This window comes from Choristoneura fumiferana, chromosome 13 (genome assembly GCF_025370935.1).
Source record: "Choristoneura fumiferana chromosome 13, NRCan_CFum_1, whole genome shotgun sequence".
Lineage (NCBI taxonomy): Eukaryota > Metazoa > Arthropoda > Insecta > Lepidoptera > Tortricidae > Choristoneura > Choristoneura fumiferana.
This window is the reverse complement of record NC_133484.1, coordinates 17,722,259-17,738,612: the sequence shown is the minus strand read 5'-3', so window position 1 is coordinate 17,738,612 and position 16,354 is coordinate 17,722,259. Positions and strand designations below refer to the sequence as shown.

At 44.4% G+C, this 16,354-nt stretch overlaps 1 protein-coding gene across 2 annotated transcripts; it reads left to right on the top strand.

Moving 5' to 3' along the window:
* The first annotated feature begins 1,709 nt into the window (after nucleotides 1-1,709).
* LOC141434214 (diacylglycerol kinase theta-like) lies at nucleotides 1,710-14,723 on the top strand. 2 transcript variants are annotated; one of them, XM_074096579.1, is made up of 10 exons: nucleotides 1,710-1,953; nucleotides 2,272-2,406; nucleotides 3,048-3,222; nucleotides 4,470-4,618; nucleotides 6,008-6,184; nucleotides 7,471-7,597; nucleotides 8,379-8,534; nucleotides 10,149-10,305; nucleotides 11,540-11,647; nucleotides 14,532-14,723. In XM_074096579.1, exons 1-10 carry the CDS (start codon nucleotides 1,725-1,727, stop codon nucleotides 14,628-14,630), a joined length of 1,512 nt encoding a protein of 503 aa, XP_073952680.1. In that variant the 5' UTR covers nucleotides 1,710-1,724; the 3' UTR covers nucleotides 14,631-14,723. The 2 variants fall into 2 exon arrangements, with proteins under 2 accessions (XP_073952680.1, XP_073952679.1); XM_074096578.1 differs by lacking the exon at nucleotides 1,710-1,953 and having other exon boundaries at nucleotides 2,269-2,406; nucleotides 14,427-14,625.
* Nucleotides 14,724-16,354: the final 1,631 nt, after the last annotated feature.

Sequence of the window (16,354 nt, the reverse complement as noted above, 5' to 3'; positions counted from 1 at the left end):
ATGTGTATTGTGGGCACGCTGCCAATTTAGGGGCTATCATTTAACTTAAGTCTGAACTGAAGTACCCTGTGTCCCTCCCACAGAGGTAGTAAAAGTGTACGACGGCGAGCGGCGTGCACGGCGGGTACCGGCCGGTGGTGGTGGGCCGCAACTGGAACGAGCGCGAGCTGGTCTCGGCAGCACTGCGCGCGTTCCACGTGGCGCGCGAGCCCGAACAGTTCGAGCTGACGGACGCCGGCCGGCGACGAGCCTCCGCTCAAGGACCCGACCCCGCTCCGCGCGTCACGAGGCTCCCAACAAGCGGCCTGCACTCTTCTTGCGTTCAAGTGAGTATAGCCGCGAAGTGTTTAAGGTGTCTGCCCCATTTGAGAGAGTACCGATAGTACTGAGTAGACCGAATGGAGAGTCGCTGGAGGGCTATTTAGATAGTAGTAGGTTGTATGTAAAACTCTTTCTTGTACAAAAGAAAGAAACAAAAATACAATTGGTAGAACTTTGAGATGCTTGTACAGAGGCGGACATCCCTTCAAGGATCTCTACCAGTGAACCTTTGAGTAGATGAGAGGAGCATTTAGGGACGACACAAAGTGAGTTTAAGAGTCAAAAATAGTGAAGAGCTACTATACAGTGCTTTAAACAATAAACTACTATATAATGCTCTCAACTCTCTAAGGAGTCTGAGCCACGTCTTTCTGAAGCTTTTTTGTAATTTTTGAGAGCCACGCTTGGGAAGGAGTTAAAACATTCTATTTGTGGCCGTGTATTAAAACTATTCTGGTTCATTAATGACAAATTTGCTAAGAGCTTATGTACGAGTAAGTCGAGTAACACTGCTAATTATGAACAGTGGTGTGGCTCAACAATCCTTACCTCCAAACCGAGACACGTAGCTGAATAGGATTAACGGATGGTACTTGATGCAGGAGCCGGAGTCGGGCGGCGGCGAGGTGCGGGTGTACCCGGGCGCATCGCGGGCGCGGGCGAGACGTTCGTGACGGTGCCGTGCCGCGGGAGCACACCGTGGCCGACCTCATGGCCGCCGCGCTCGAGCGCTTCGGCCTCGACCCCGCGCAGGCCACGCAGGACTACCGCTGCTCAGAGATACTGCTGACCGCGGCGTGAGACCTCCGTCTCATCCGACACCCCACCATTACCAACATGACATCTATACTTAGGCCACATACGCACCCATAGGCGTGCATGGGTCAACTCCAGGGTTGGCAGCGCCTGAGCATTCAAACGTATTATTGTATTATTTGATTAATTATGTATTGTTATCGTATTTATACCATACATAGCTACATAGATGTCAATGTTGTAAACAAACATTAATTAAATTGTCAATAATTTTATGAAACTGTATCGTAATAGGGTCCTTAAAACACGAGTGTGGAATTGAGGATTTACTCTATGGGTGTAGATAAAATCAATTGTCTTCTATTATTACAGAAAAATCAATCAATTAAAAAAAAACAATGAATAATGAAATTTATAAGTCAGATTGGCCAGAACTGGCCAAGAGTAAAGCCGAATGGAATAAGAAAGGAGAGGTTTTTGCCCTGCAGTGGGACACATTATAAGCTAGTTTAAAAAAAAGAAATAAGTAAATTAATTTAGAAATTATAATAATATCTACTGTTGTCCTGACCCAGACCTATACCTAGGGTTCAGTCAGAGGTCCTATGACCTCCCTTCCCTTGGTGGTGAAACAGGCTCTTATAACCATGTGGTCACCGCCAGTGTCAGACCGAGTGCTGGAGGAAGATGAACGTCCGTGGCGCATCGTGGTGCGGCTGGCGCGCGAGTCTGTCCGGCGCATGGAGCTGGCGCGCTTCTACCTGCAGCCGCGGCGCGACCCGCACGGGCCCACGCTGGCGCTGTTCGTGGCCTCGCTGCCGCCCGGCCTCTCCGAGAGGAACTACGAGAACATACTCGTCGAGTTTCTCGGGGCTGGTCAGTACATACACCTTAGCCATATCGCAGGCACAAACTTTCGATCCAAATGTCTCAAAAAAATTCTATCTATCTTCTGATTTTATGCAATCCCAAAGGTTTCAATACCATATATTATATTTATTTTTTTGATACTGGGATATGCAAGTTGAAGTGGCAATGGGCAGGCCACATCCAACGAAGAACAGATATAACCGTTGGTAGAGAAAAGTCCTAGAGTGGCGAGGTGGGCTGATGGCATCCTGAGAATTGCGGGCAACAGAACGATCTCTTCTAGGCGACTTTTTAATTACCTATCATTAATTATTGTCGGTACAGATAACAAATTCACATCCATCGGGCCGATTTACTACGAGTACGGCTCGATGGTGATCACATACGAGGACGCCAGCAAAGCGGTGCGCGCGCTCTACGCTCTCAGAGAGGCCAAATATGAAGATAAGCATTTATTAGGTAAGACCGGAACTAATTCTTCCACAAATATACTTAACATCAAACTTGTAGATAGACTCTGACATAACGTTGTTTCGCACTCTTTTGTACATGTTCTACTATTAAATAAAAAGGCCTTATCAAAATAACCTAACCAACCTGCACAAACCTGCGAAGCAATTCAATGGTGTGTGTGAAGTTCCCAATCCGCACTGGGCCTGCGTGGCCCAAGCTCTCTCATTCTTAAGTACTCAAGTTAAGCTAAATGAGGGTGTCCGTGACAAGCTATCTGGCGCACTTGACAACTTTGACATTCATGTTCATGTCACGTTTGTGATTGGTTGGCAGACTGAAGAGGAGATGGAGGGACGACTTGGACGCATCAAATAAAATGCCAGGAGCATGCTTTAGATAGGGACACATAGCGGAAAAAAGGGGAGGCCTAAGCCCAGCAATGGGAAACTTTAACAGGCTAAAAAAATCACAAGGAAGACCTCATGATACCAACGCCATTTATCGATTATTAAGCTTGTCAAAAACCCTCATTGACCCCCCCCCTGTTTCACCATTCAATGATTAAATTTATCCGTCAAATAAAATTAATCAATGGATGGTGAAACAACCCCTTAGAGTTAACTTGGTGTTTGGACTGTGTCCGTCAGTGATGCTGCTGCCCAGCATCGAGCCGGCGCAAGTTCCGACGGGCGTGAAGCCGCTGCTGGTGTTCGTGAACGTCAAGTCGGGCGGCTGCCAGGGGCTCGAGCTCATCAACTCCTTCCGGAAGCTGCTCAATCCCTACCAGGTCTTCGATCTGGAGAACGGCGGGCCGCTTCCCGGGTGAGTTGCTTAGTGCTGTTGCACACCGTCAGAGATAATATTTAGAAGAGATAATAGAAGCAAAGGAGGGGAGCCGCTGCTGGTGTTCGTCAACGTCAATTCGGCGGCTGCCAGGGGCCGGAGGTGATTAACTCCTTCCGGAAGTTGCTCAACCCCTGATCTGGAGAACAGTGGGCCGCGGTTTGGAGAATAGGTGCTGTTGCACATCATCAGACATAATAGAATCATGGACGTGAAATCGCCAGGAGCTTGAATTCGCCAACTCCTTCCGGAAAATGCTGAACCCTCACTAGGTGTTAGATTTGGAGAACGGCGGGCCGCTTCCCGAATGAGTTGCTTAGTGCTGTTTGTTGCACACCGTCAGAGATAAAAGAGTCATAGAAGGGAAGACGCTACTGGTATTCGTGAGCGTCAAATCGGCGGTTGCCAGGAGCCGGAGGTGGCTAACTCCTTCTGGAAGCTGCTCAACCCTTACCAGGTGTTCGATCTGGAGAACGGTGGGTCGCTTCCCGGGTGAGTTGCTTGGAGAACAGGTGTTGTGGCAAACCATCAGAAATGCTAGAATCACGGGACGGAAGTCGGTACTGGTATTCGTGAGCGTCAAATCCGGCTACAGGGGCCTGAACTCGTTAACTTCTCCCGGAAACTGCTCAACCCTTAACCAAGTCTTCGCTTTGGAGAATGGCGAGCCGCTTCCTGGGTGAGTTGCTTGGAGAATAGGTGCTGTGTGTGGCACACCGTCAGAGATAATAGAATCACGCACGGGCGTCGCCAGACGATGATCAAGGGGGGCTAATAGAAGCATAGAGGGTAGGAAAAGTATGTACAGTGGAGAGCTTATGGAGCAAGTGAAAACTTAAACGTGCTCTTGACTGTATAATAAATAAACTTATAAAGTAAATTTTTTCGATATTTTAGAGGGGAGGGGGCAGCAGCCGTGACAACAGCAGCAACAGCCTCCTCGCGAAGAATGAGCCCCGATAGATTAAAGAATAGCCCTGATCATGACAATAGGATTGTAGCGACTGCAAGCGCCATCCAGTGAGCAAATGAACCATCCAGTGAAATCCAACCAAATCCTACATCGCGCTATCGAAGTTCCGAACTCAGACGTACCTATATATATTCCAACGCTCCTCCTTCCAACTTCGGTCCCCAGGGACAACACCTGTCTGGAGAGAGATCTTTCTATTGTAGCCTCCCCCACTGATTTATTCGGGGTTGTAATATATCTATGTGTTTCCCAGGCTGTACGTGTTCCGGCACATTCCTAACTACAAGATCCTGGTGTGCGGCGGCGACGGCACCATCGGCTGGGTGCTGCAGTGCCTCGACAACGTCGGCCAGGACTCCCAGTGCTCCAACCCCCCCTGCGCCATCGTACCTCTTGGAACTGGTAACTGCTTGCCCTTAAACCATTAAAGTATCATTGGTGAAAGCTCTTACCACCATTCGTACCTGATGAAGTATGGTGTGAAAGGTAGCATGTTTTGGAAGAAAACCAACTTCAAAGGTGAAAGACCCTCGACTTTGTAATTTCAAGGTTCAAATCAAAATACCACAAACAGGACTAATCGCGCTAAAACACACTAGTAATATTTACCTCGACGTTGCGACCACATTACAGTGGCCGTGGTCACGAGGAAACTGAAATGTGGAGTTCAAAGTTCAATGTCTCAAAAACGAGTCTATGACACTTAGCTAAGAACCGTTCACGTAGGTATCTAACTCACGTTTCATTGCACTGCATTGAAATCGGTCCACTCGTTTGAGAATATCGATGTCACAGATAGACAGACAGACTTGGCGTCAAACTTATCTCTTTTTGCGTCGGTGGTATTCCTTTGTGAAGCAATGGACATGTACACAGGAATAATCAAATCAAAATCAGAACTTTATTTTGCAATGCTACAGGGGGCTCGTGTAGGTACATGTTTCTTTAGTGTCCCCGCGCTTTCGGAAAGACCATCAGCGCCAAAAAGAACACGCCACAAGAAACTTGATAGGAAGTAATTTTTTGGATCGCATTATGAACGTCCATTAGTTACGCAACACAGAACAGCCATTAAAAATAGCATAATGTACTTGACATTAAGGAAAGAGATCGCGTACTTAGTTATTAAAAAAAGCTAGCCGTGACTTTGCCAGCGTGACTCATTAGAAATGGCGGCTGATTTATTATGAATTTTCACTAAATTGCCATGGTAATTCCCGAAAATCTTAGTTCTCATTTACACGTATAAAAAACAAAGAAAAAAACGTGTCCACTATTTTTTGATAATCTAAATGACCCGGGTTTCTGAGCCAAAGTTATACTACCATCCTGATTTTTTCAAATTTCCATCTACCGGTTTAGATTTTAGAGGGGGACGCTCGATTTTAATGAAAATTTGCACTTTAATGTTGAATATTTCGCAAACAATCACTGAATCAAAAAATCGTCTTAGCGTCTTAATGGTTTTAAAAGACCTATCCAACGATACCCCACACTATAGGGTTCGATGAGAAAAAAAAACACCCGCACTTTACGTCTATGGGAGGTACACTAAAAAAAATCTTTTTTTGTTTTTTATAGCATAGTTTACATATATCCGTGCAAAATTACAGCTTTCTAGCATCAATAGTCCCGAGCAAAGCCGCGGACGGTAGACAGACATGGCGAAACTATAAGGGTTATTTTTCTAAGGATTTCGTATTTTGCTCCGGAACCCTAAAACTGAACTGACGGATTAATTAGAATCGTTTAGGAAACTAGCCCATTTATTGCATGCATTGTTTGGTGCAGGCAACGACCTGGCGCGGGTGCTCCGCTGGGGCCCGGGCTACACGGGCGGCGAGGACCCGCTGTCGCTGCTGCGCGACGTCATCGACGCCGAGGAGATCCGGCTCGACCGCTGGACCGTCGTCTTCCACCCCGAGGACAAGCAGGACGAGCCCAAGGAGCTCTCCAAGCAGCTGCCCGGTCAGTACTCTACCACGATATGGTCACCTACAAAAAGCAGTGTACCATTTCTTGCAAGGCCCGCATCTGGAGTCCTGATGGTGCTGCGGATGTATATGGGCGACGGTAATCACTTAGCATCAGGTGAACTGTCTGCTCGTTTGTCTACTATGTATGACATTTTTGGAGTTCTAGATGTATAACAACAACGTCATGCCTCGTCAAGACTCTTCAGGAATGCGTGTAGATATCAAGTTGAGACTAATATATGCTTAGAGCTGTGATGTTAAAATTTGTTAAAAATTAACGCGATAAGTCGGGGCTACACCAACGTTGAACGTGCATTATTGGAATAATTAACGCTGTTTTCCGTTAGTGTGGCTCCAGCATTTAGATTAAACTGTAATATTTCAGCAGATTATTCGACAACTTATAACAAACGTCTTTAAGTATTATTCAGGATTTTCGTTTATTTTTTTAATTGTAGTTAAAAATGTTTCTATGGATTAGTCGGTTTTCAAACTGTACCTACCGCGTAAAAGGCGTGACTACATTTTGAATTAAGAATTACGATCCTTCACACTAACCGGAAGATCTGCTAAAATACTTATTCAAAAACAATCTTCTAAACACACTTCGTACAAGTAAAATAAACTACAGCCTTTCCATATTGCACTTACGCTTCCGACCAAAGGGATAGACACTCGGAAGAGCAAGTAAAAGATTATTGTTAATTGATAAGGACCTTCGCAAAGAAACGCCTGTGTCAAGTGTTCAACGAGTTACATTTTCACTCCTCATGCTCGTAAAGTTGGTGTTTATGCTGGATCTAGGCGACATAAAATGACTTCTTATGCACTAGTGCATAAAATAAAATCTTGTCTAAGACCAAGGTAATTAGGTGTCAACAGCCACAAACAAAGAAGTTTCTTTATATTTTTTAATACATTTTTTATTTATAAAACTAAAAATCAATCAAATCAATCAAAATAAATCACTAAAACTAATAAAATATAATTATATAGTAATGCATGAAAAATAAAATGTACGTAGTGAGTGAACAATTGTTTCCACTGTTGCTTTTTCATTTCCTCGCCATCGAAGTGAAAAGCAGAGTGTAAAACTCGAGCATTAAATCCATTTTCCTCTCGACGTGTCTATCCGACATTGCTATATGCACGTCTTGGGTAAAATGGCTCGTTTTATACATTTGGTGTACAATCTACTATTTGTATAGGTACACCTATAATCTGTTGTTAGCCTCGTATATGTGACGTGACGTGTGACGTGTGACGTGTGTTGTGCAGGGTCCCAAAGCGAAGACAACTCGCAGATCCTGGTGATGAACAACTACTTCGGCATCGGCATCGACGCCGACCTCTGCTTAGACTTCCACAACGCGAGGGAGGAGAACCCTAATAAGTTCAACAGCAGGTCAGTGCCCGACCGATTACATTTAATTTTTTACCTGAAAACACACAACGGGATAATGATTTTTCTAAATGTAGGTACTTACAATAGGTACTTTAATTTATTACTTACTTGTTTTTAAAAAAATCTGGTACCTACTCAGCTTTATCTGCTGCAGATGATATCGCAAACGTATAAAAGTCTTAACAAGTCCTTCAGAGAACTTCAACTTTTAGTCCTATTTCGTAGCCAGATTTGGTAACTAGCTTAGAAATGGGTAGTTTTCAGTTTTCATCTCGTAACTTGATATGTTAGTTACGAAGGAAACTATAAGATTCCCATTTGAAGCTAGTTTATTTTTTCTATTTCGAAGCTGGCTACCAAACAAGATGTGACTAAAAAACTGTAGTGGCATTGACATTCTTGGGCAGTCAGTTGGTAGTTTGCGCCGCAGTAGAACGCCACCAGCGCTAGCGCTGCCTATCCTGCAGCCTACTCAATGCATGCCATGGGCGCGCCAGATTTCGCATAATTTTCGCAAGTTATAATGTAATGTTTGTCAGAATTATCGTTTGTCATAATTTTTTTATCACCGAAATCGTAATTTTTTCTGAAATTTTCAAATGGTCATCCTATAGAAAATTTTAGGTTTTGGGTTACGTTTCTTTTACAATTCTGAACAATTAATGGATTCAGAGAAACAATACATTCTGACAAACATAACATGACTTTCAACAATTATGCGAGCCGATATGGACCCGCACGCCATAAAGTGACCTCTCAAAGTTCCATATTGCATCCTCAGGCTCCGCAACAAAGGTGTTTACGTGAAGATGGGTCTCCGTAAGATGGTGGGCCGCAAAATGTGCAAGGACCTGCACAAGGCCGTCAGGCTCGAAGTGGACGGCAAGCATGTGGAACTGCCCGCCGTTGAAGGCATCATCATCCTCAATATACTCAGGTAAGACACGGTTGCCACACTGCTCCGCACATCGCAACGACGGGGCTGCAGTTTTTATAACAAGACCAGAGTTTACCCTAAACTATTCGATCTGGTAGTTACAATTGAAATTCCGGGATTTTACAAAATTCCCGTGGGAAATCCCAAAATTTATATCGTAATCTTCATAGAGGCAGGTTTTGTGTTTGTTTTGGTTTTGGTGAGGCAGGGGTTTTGTGCAGGTGGTAGGACCTTGTGCAAGGTCCGCCCGGATTGCTACCACCATCTTGCTCGCTAATCCTACCGTGAAGCAGCAGTGCTTGCACTGTTGTGTTTCGGCGTGGAGAGTAAGACAGCCGGTGAAATAACTGGCACTTGAGGTATCCCATCTTAGGCCTCTAGGTTGGCAACGCATCCGCAATACCCCTGGTGTTGCAGATGTTTATGGGCGGTGGTGATCTCTTACCATCAGGAGACCCACTTGCTCGTTTGCCATCCAGTCAAATAAAAAAAAAATAAAAAAAAAGAGGCGTTGTGTTAAGAACAACTATCCCGTGGGAATATTAAAAGTAGCCTATGTGTTATTTCAGACATCAGCTATCTACATTCCAAATTTCAGACTCATAAGCCCAACGTAATCTGGCGCGCGGCAATGAATGGGCGCCCCGCGCACCGCTCGTCTCCCACGATACCTTATTTTATACTTTTTTTTTTTTTTATTCAACTGGATGGCAAACGAGCAAGTGGGTCTCCTGATGATAAGAGAATCACCACCACCCATAGCTGCAACACCAGGGGGATTGCGGATGCGTTGCCAACCTAGAGGCCTAAGATGGGATACCTCAAGTGCCAGTAATTTCACCGGCTGTCTTACTCTCCACGCCGAAACACAACAGTGCAAGCACTTTTAGCGTAGTCATCGTTAAATTTCCGCGTCGCATGCTACATACAACCCGCCAATCATAACGACACGTAACAATAAAAGACGAAGTCCGTTTAGCAATTTTGACATTTGCGTCACGTTTGTGGTTGGTTAAATAAATAAATGAGCCAATCTCGAGCAAGACAGCGCACACACAGCTTACAGCGGCAACATTCCCGGAGCGTTACAACTTAGGGATCTTTAAAAAACGAGCCTATCAATTCCTTAAAGGGTCGGCAACGCACCTGTGATTCCCCTCGTGTTGCGGGTGTCCATGGGCGGCGGTGATCGCTCTCCATCAGGTGACCCGTCTGCTCGTTTGCCCCTCGTTTTAAAAAAAAAAAAAAAAAAAAAGAGTGTCCCTATAAAACGAAGTACAAAATTCGAACTTCGTATCTTGCCGTCCCTCTGAAGCTTATAAAATACGAGAGTGAGAGTAAAGGTACGATACGAACTTCGATTGTCGAATTTCGTAGTAGCCCACCCTGCAGGCCTACTACGAAACTCGCAAATCGAAGTTCGTATCGCATCGTCCCTTTCACTCGCGTATTAAATGACGTAAGCGGCAGCGGGACGGCAACATACGAAGTTCGAGTTTTGCACTTCGTGGTATAGGGCCTGTAACGTGCAACGGGCTGAGGCCGACACTAACGCCATCTAGCGACACATCAAGACACCTTAATCGGTGTAAACGTTTAGCGTTGTTTGTGCAGCTGGGGCTCGGGGGCGAACCCTTGGGGCCCGGAGAAGGACGACCAGTTCAGCAAGCCCAACCACTGGGACGGCATGCTGGAGGTGGTCGGCGTCACCGGCGTCGTGCACCTCGGGCAGATCCAGTCCGGCATGCGCGGCGCCATGCGGATAGCGCAGGTAACGCCTCACCATCACCTTGACTCAAAGCATTTTATGTTAGCCACAGACCTATACTTGGTTTGGATAGGTATTCAACTAAATGTAAACAAAACAACGTCGATTGGTGTCTTAAACATTGGAATTCCCCCATTAATTAAACTATCTAAGCATTGACATTTCTGTGATAAAATAATAGTACATTACTGTAGAGGCCGGCAACCCCAGGTTCCGGCCGAGGCTTGTATAGTGCTTTTCTCAAACATTACATGAAATAAAATAATAGTACATTGTGTCTTAAGGGCGGTAAATAAGGAATTACGAACGAGAGTCTATCAGAAGCCCGGAGTCGAAGACTGAGGGCTTTGATGAGTCGATGTTCGTAATTCTAGTACTGCCCGTGCGACATACAATGTTTTTCATCACATTTGCGAGTAAAATTTTATATTTGTAAAAGAAAAAATATAATTCTTCCAAACATTGGCGATACCTTAGCCTACGCTCTTGGCAGCGTCGCCCTCCCCCTCCCGCGCAGCATGCGCCGCAACGTGCGTGTGCGTGTGGTCCTGCAGCAGCGCGCGCAGCACCATCAGTACGGGCATTTACTCATTTACCGACCTTGGGCTTCATGACAAGAAAATTAAAGTCGAGGGTTTTATTTGGGGGTTGCAATCAAGGTAGCCTGCATGTTACGACACTGTTTACGAGCAAGTGTGATGAAAAAAAATAAAACAAGAAATGAAGCTGGTGGGATGCTAGTCTGGTCGCGGTGTTGTGTACTGTGGCTGCTGGCGGTGCTGCTGTGCGTGCAGGGGTGTTGAAACAAAAGACGGTCGCATTGCCGGCCGGCGGCCTGCAAGGTTGTATGAAATCTCTTTGCAGGCCGCTAGAGTGACCGCGCGCACGCAGCTGAGCCGCAGCGCCTGCAGCGCGATACATCTCAGCCTATTATTTGTAACACAACGTCAATATTTCATGTCATGTTTGAGAAAATTTTACTGCTGCGATAAAAGACAAAATCAAACAATCCGACTAGTTTAACGACAGTGGCGCTCCCCGCGCAGAAGCAACGGGAAGAGTGGGCTACTAGGGCGGTGTTGGAATGGATCCAACAGTTGCTTCCGCGCGAGCGAAGCGAGCGGAACTCCGCTTGGCTTTAGCAATAAGCAAAATATTCAAAAGAAAATAACAAAAACTTACAAAGGGGTTTTTTTATTATTTTGTGGGTACTTAATTGCCATCTTATATTTTCCAGGGTGGCCACATTAAGATAAACCTGAAGAGCGAGATTCCAGTCCAAGTGGACGGCGAGCCGTGGGTGGCGGCGCCAAGCGAGGTCGTGGTCCTCAAGTCGGCGCTCAAGGTACCCCCCCCCCTTCCTGCCTGCTGGTCTACTGCTTATGGCATAGTATCCATACCCACCTAAAGGGGTTAAGTATATACTAGAGGTACGCGTGGATCGTGCTTAGAATCAGGGGTGATTGTGGTCAGACGCAAGTCTATTTCTGTATAAAAAAAATTGAAACGTATGATAGTAAATTTTTAGACGCAGTTTAACGGAAAACCAAAGGAAATTAAATGCATTCTACAATTCCGAAGCCCTACACAGGCTGGCCATAAAAAGCCGTGTTAGAATAGTGTTTTTTTGTACTTTTCTTGGAGAGAGGCTACAATAGGGATCTCTCTCCAAACATGTCTTTCAAGCAGGGGATCGCAGGTTCAAATCCGATTTCGTACTTTTAGAAATTCATGTGCAAAATTATCATGAGCTTAAGGGTGAAGGAATACATCGTGAGAAAACAAACCTGCGAAGCAATTCAATGGTGTGTGAAGTTCCCAATCCACACTTTGCCCGCATGGGAACTACGGCCCAAGCCCTCTCATTCTGATTGCGTTGACTTAGAAGTTTTACTTTTTACTGCTACAAGGGGTAGCAGACTCGAGTGTTGGATATTAATTTAAACTTGATGACAAAGCGTCTTGACAGACGGACGGATAGACAGACAGACAGAGGGACAACAAAGTGATCCTATGAGGGTTCCGTTTTCACTAACTATGGTACGGAGCCCTAAAGTTAGCTCTGTTTTTAAACATATATATAACTAGATACAAACAAAACAATTTGTCCTAAAACAAGAGTGACTACAGAAAATATGAGTCATATCCTAAGACTATATTCAAATGATCCAATTCCAAACACTATGCCATATACACTAGACCCATTCACATAGTTAATACATAAGAGAGAGAATCAATACATGAACTTATAAGTGCTGTATGGGTTTTCTTTTTCTGTCTAAAAAAAATAATTTAAAAATTGTGTTTATAGCATTTTAGATGAAATAAATCTCATAATTGTTATAATTACCCCTGCTCTGGTCAAAAAATGCTGTAAACACATTACCTGAACGTTTGCATGTGCTCGTCTGTCCGTCCTTGAGGTGGAATTTCTGGTTGTCTTCTTTCTGACTTGAACAATATGAGGCCTATCTTGTGAACACACGAGAAATTCAAAATTTTCTCTTTTTCTAAATACTGCTAGAACTTGCTTAATAATTAGTTACCTACTTTTTAGTGACTTCAGAAATCTTTTTTCCTCTAACATACCCTCATATTTTTCTGATACTTTATGAACCATTCCTGTCAAAGTAATAAAATATATTAATTTAGAATAAACTAAGAATTCTTACCTAATTGTAATTTTAGTAACCAACCACTAGACAACATGATATTCTACCTTATTCCTAATTCTGTTCCAAAATTTTTCGAATACCAGATCGGATGAGGCCGATCGAACCAATTTGAATATAATTGTCGCACTTAAACAGAAGTACTCGTTAAGTTCAAACTTACTGCAGAATGTAGAGAATCAAATTATTTAACTGCTCGCGTACAATTTTCTTTTGAGACAGTTTGTCACATTACCTGGACAAACTGTATTTATTCAATTTCTTCTTTAACAATAACACAGAAACGCCCACAGTAAAAACCTTCCTTAAGTATGGTATAAACTTTATTTTACAACTCAATTTTACATTTTGGTATAATTCAATAGGTAGATGTATAGTCTATCTTTAAGAAATCGTACAGCGTCTTTGTTAAAGCAGCAAGCAGTTAAATAAAATATTATTCACATTAAATCAATATAAAGTAGCAAGTTGGCCAGTACTTCTATTTAACCCCCAAAATTTCCCCGAGTCGAGTTACGCCCGAGCACTTGAAACTCCAAAGCACAAACCATGCATACGGCTGCGCGACCCGACAGAGACCAACAAGCTTCGTCGGGTCGCAACGGCCTAACGTAAGAGACTCCGCCGCCGCACCCGACGTAACGCAACTAAAAGTTGAGTTACGACCCGACACGTCGAGATGATATGTATGACATCAAAGATCCTTTACCAGTCAGTGCTGAACGCCAAAGACGCATCCAATAAAAAAAATAAAAAAAAATGTTTCTCGCGGACATGAAATTTAACCCTTTTTCAGGCCCCGACCATTTGGGAATGCTACTATTAATGATAACTTCATACATATACTTAACAATTAATTCACTATATTATAATGACAGCAGAGGCGGACTAACATTCGCGCGTAAGGGGCGGCCCGCCTCGGGCCTCCAAATGTCCATAAGGTCTCTTGATCAAGTCCTGGACAATGCTAAAATATGGTTACTCTTACATCAACTCTTAAGACTGGGAGCGCCTCATTCTTCTTTGTCACCCCAGGTCCTGAACTGACTAAGGAGTCTGCGACTGAATGACAGCTCCAACTGTCATTCTGTAAAATAATGATAAGATAAATAACGATTTGATCAGAGAACGAATTGTAGTTTAACGACAAGATTTATTTAAAAGAGAAACGTCTTAATAAGTGCCTTATTATAAAGTCAGCAAGGTCAATAATAATACTACGCCTGAAATAGGGTTACCTTAAGCTAAGCAGATACTGTGGTCTGATGGGTTGTTCATTTTGGATGCATACGACAGCTCGCGAGATATCAGTCGTCATTGGCGTTCGGAAGGGATGTTAGATGAACGGTGCGCGTTGTCGGGAGTCTTGGGTCGGGGCGGAGTGGGGGCGGGGTGCGGGCGCGGGAGGGCGCGGGCGTCACTCGGCGGGGAGTGACCTCAGTTGACCGGCAGGCGACGATGCTGAAGAAAACCAAGCGCGGGTCCGGCGGGGCCGGCGGCGCCGCGGCGGCGGGCCCGTGACACGCGCCCCTTCTCACGCCCCCCGCCGTCCCGCAGGCGACCATGCTCAAGCAGCGCGGCAAGGTGCGGCGCCGCAACACGGAGCCGTCGATGCCGCCGCCGCCGCGGCCGCCGCCACCGCCGCCCGACACCTGAATCTGGCTCAGCGAGCGCCTCATCTAGCGCTCGCGCCTGCCTCGGGCTCAAGGCCGGCGCGTGCGCCCGGCGCTCGCTGCCGCCCGGCCCCCGGCGACCCGGCGACCCAGGCCGCCGCCCGGCGCCGCGGCGAGAACGACACTCTCATTTATTACATTTTAAAATTATACTATGTACATAAATTATTAAAACAATATAAAAATATAATTAAAAAATATAATAAAAAGGTAATTTCTAGAAATAGTGTTTGTTTTATTTTTAGTCATGTATTATTTGAAAATGTGTAAAAATAAATATTAAAATATGTAAACTATTTGTTTCATTTGTAAGTTTGTGCCCTTTCGACGAAGATTAGTTGGGATAGCTAGTCAAAGAATCTGTGGGCATATTGTCTAACGCACTCCATTAACTCAGACAAATTAACTATCGATGTCACTTCTGTCAATCGGTGTAGGATGAGGGTAGAAAGAGACGGTGAACGCGATCGCGAACATTCCCGCATTAGACCATACAACCTTCAGATAACATCTGGCATGTTAGCTGGTAGGCAGTGAATGAAACTAACAAGTACCTAACCGGAAAATCTAGAGGACTACAAATGGGTCGATGTGAACTATAGGTATTAAAGCCAAAATAGTTCAGTAAATATTTTCCCAATTTTAAAACAAGTTACAAAACATATGTCAGTAAGGCATGGCAGATTTTAATATGACAAAGTTCATTCGATAAAATTCTTGGAACATAATTAAATAGCCATGTAGGTACGTGCAAAACGTGGAATGAAAACATGAAAATGATTTCTGGAGTTCGTTGCGCGTGCGTCCAAAATGAAGGTTTCTTTACGGGCTAAATATCGCTAGATGGCGTTAGTATCGACAGCACAGACCTTATATCGAGATAGACGAAAAGAGCGCTTCAATCTGTATGAGAACCTAGCGTGGCGAATTTTTCGTACCAACGATGACGTCACGAGCGAGATTTAGTGATGGGAAATCAAGACCGCACGGTACCGATTCAAAGGCGCGCGGAACCGATTCAAAGGCGAGCCGCTGCGACTCGAGCGGCGGCTTTGCGCATCGCGCATTTAGGTCCGACAAAACTTTGACCGTGGATCAAACTTTTTACACGCAAGGTAGGTAAACTCTTAAGGTTGATATAAGGTCTGTGATCGAGAGGTCTGTTTGACGTTACAGCCTTGATGCGATTGGTTCATTTAATTATTTAGCCAATCACAAATTGACACAAGTATCAAAGTTGTCAAACGGACGTCACGATAGTAGCGCCAACTAGCCTGTCAGAGAACTGTCATTTTAATGTTGAACAAGATTTTTTTTTCGCTGTCACCGTTCGTCCACCATTACCTCTCATATTTCGTTTTCTAGATTTTATTTACCGTACTACGGCAAAACCTACTGGCTAAATTGTCCTCCAATGGGCAGAGTCATTAAAAAAAATGTTGAACAAGTAAACTATTTGTATTTATTTGTAATGTGATATCCCTTGGATGCGCCAACAAGAAATACAACATTATGACTAGGTGTAGGTATGTACCATCAGCCAAATAAGTTGTCTATCAATTTTAAACAAGTTTCTAACAAATGAATATGTCGCTAAGTCGAACTTTCAAGTCGACAGACACGTCTATCGGCATTATTGTTTTATGACATGAAAACGATTATCAACTTTAGGGTGTAGACCACATATTTGGGTGATGGTTCATATCA

Coding starts and splice junctions, on each gene's coding strand:
- LOC141434214 (XM_074096579.1), top strand. CDS start 1,725: ATGTGGTCACCGCCAGTGTCAGACCGAGTGCTGGAGGAAGATGAACGT. Junction 2,407..3,047: donor TGAAGATAAGCATTTATTAG/GTAAGACCGGAA, acceptor TGTGTCCGTCAG/TGATGCTGCTGCCCAGCATC. Junction 10,306..11,539: donor GCGCCATGCGGATAGCGCAG/GTAACGCCTCAC, acceptor TATATTTTCCAG/GGTGGCCACATTAAGATAAA.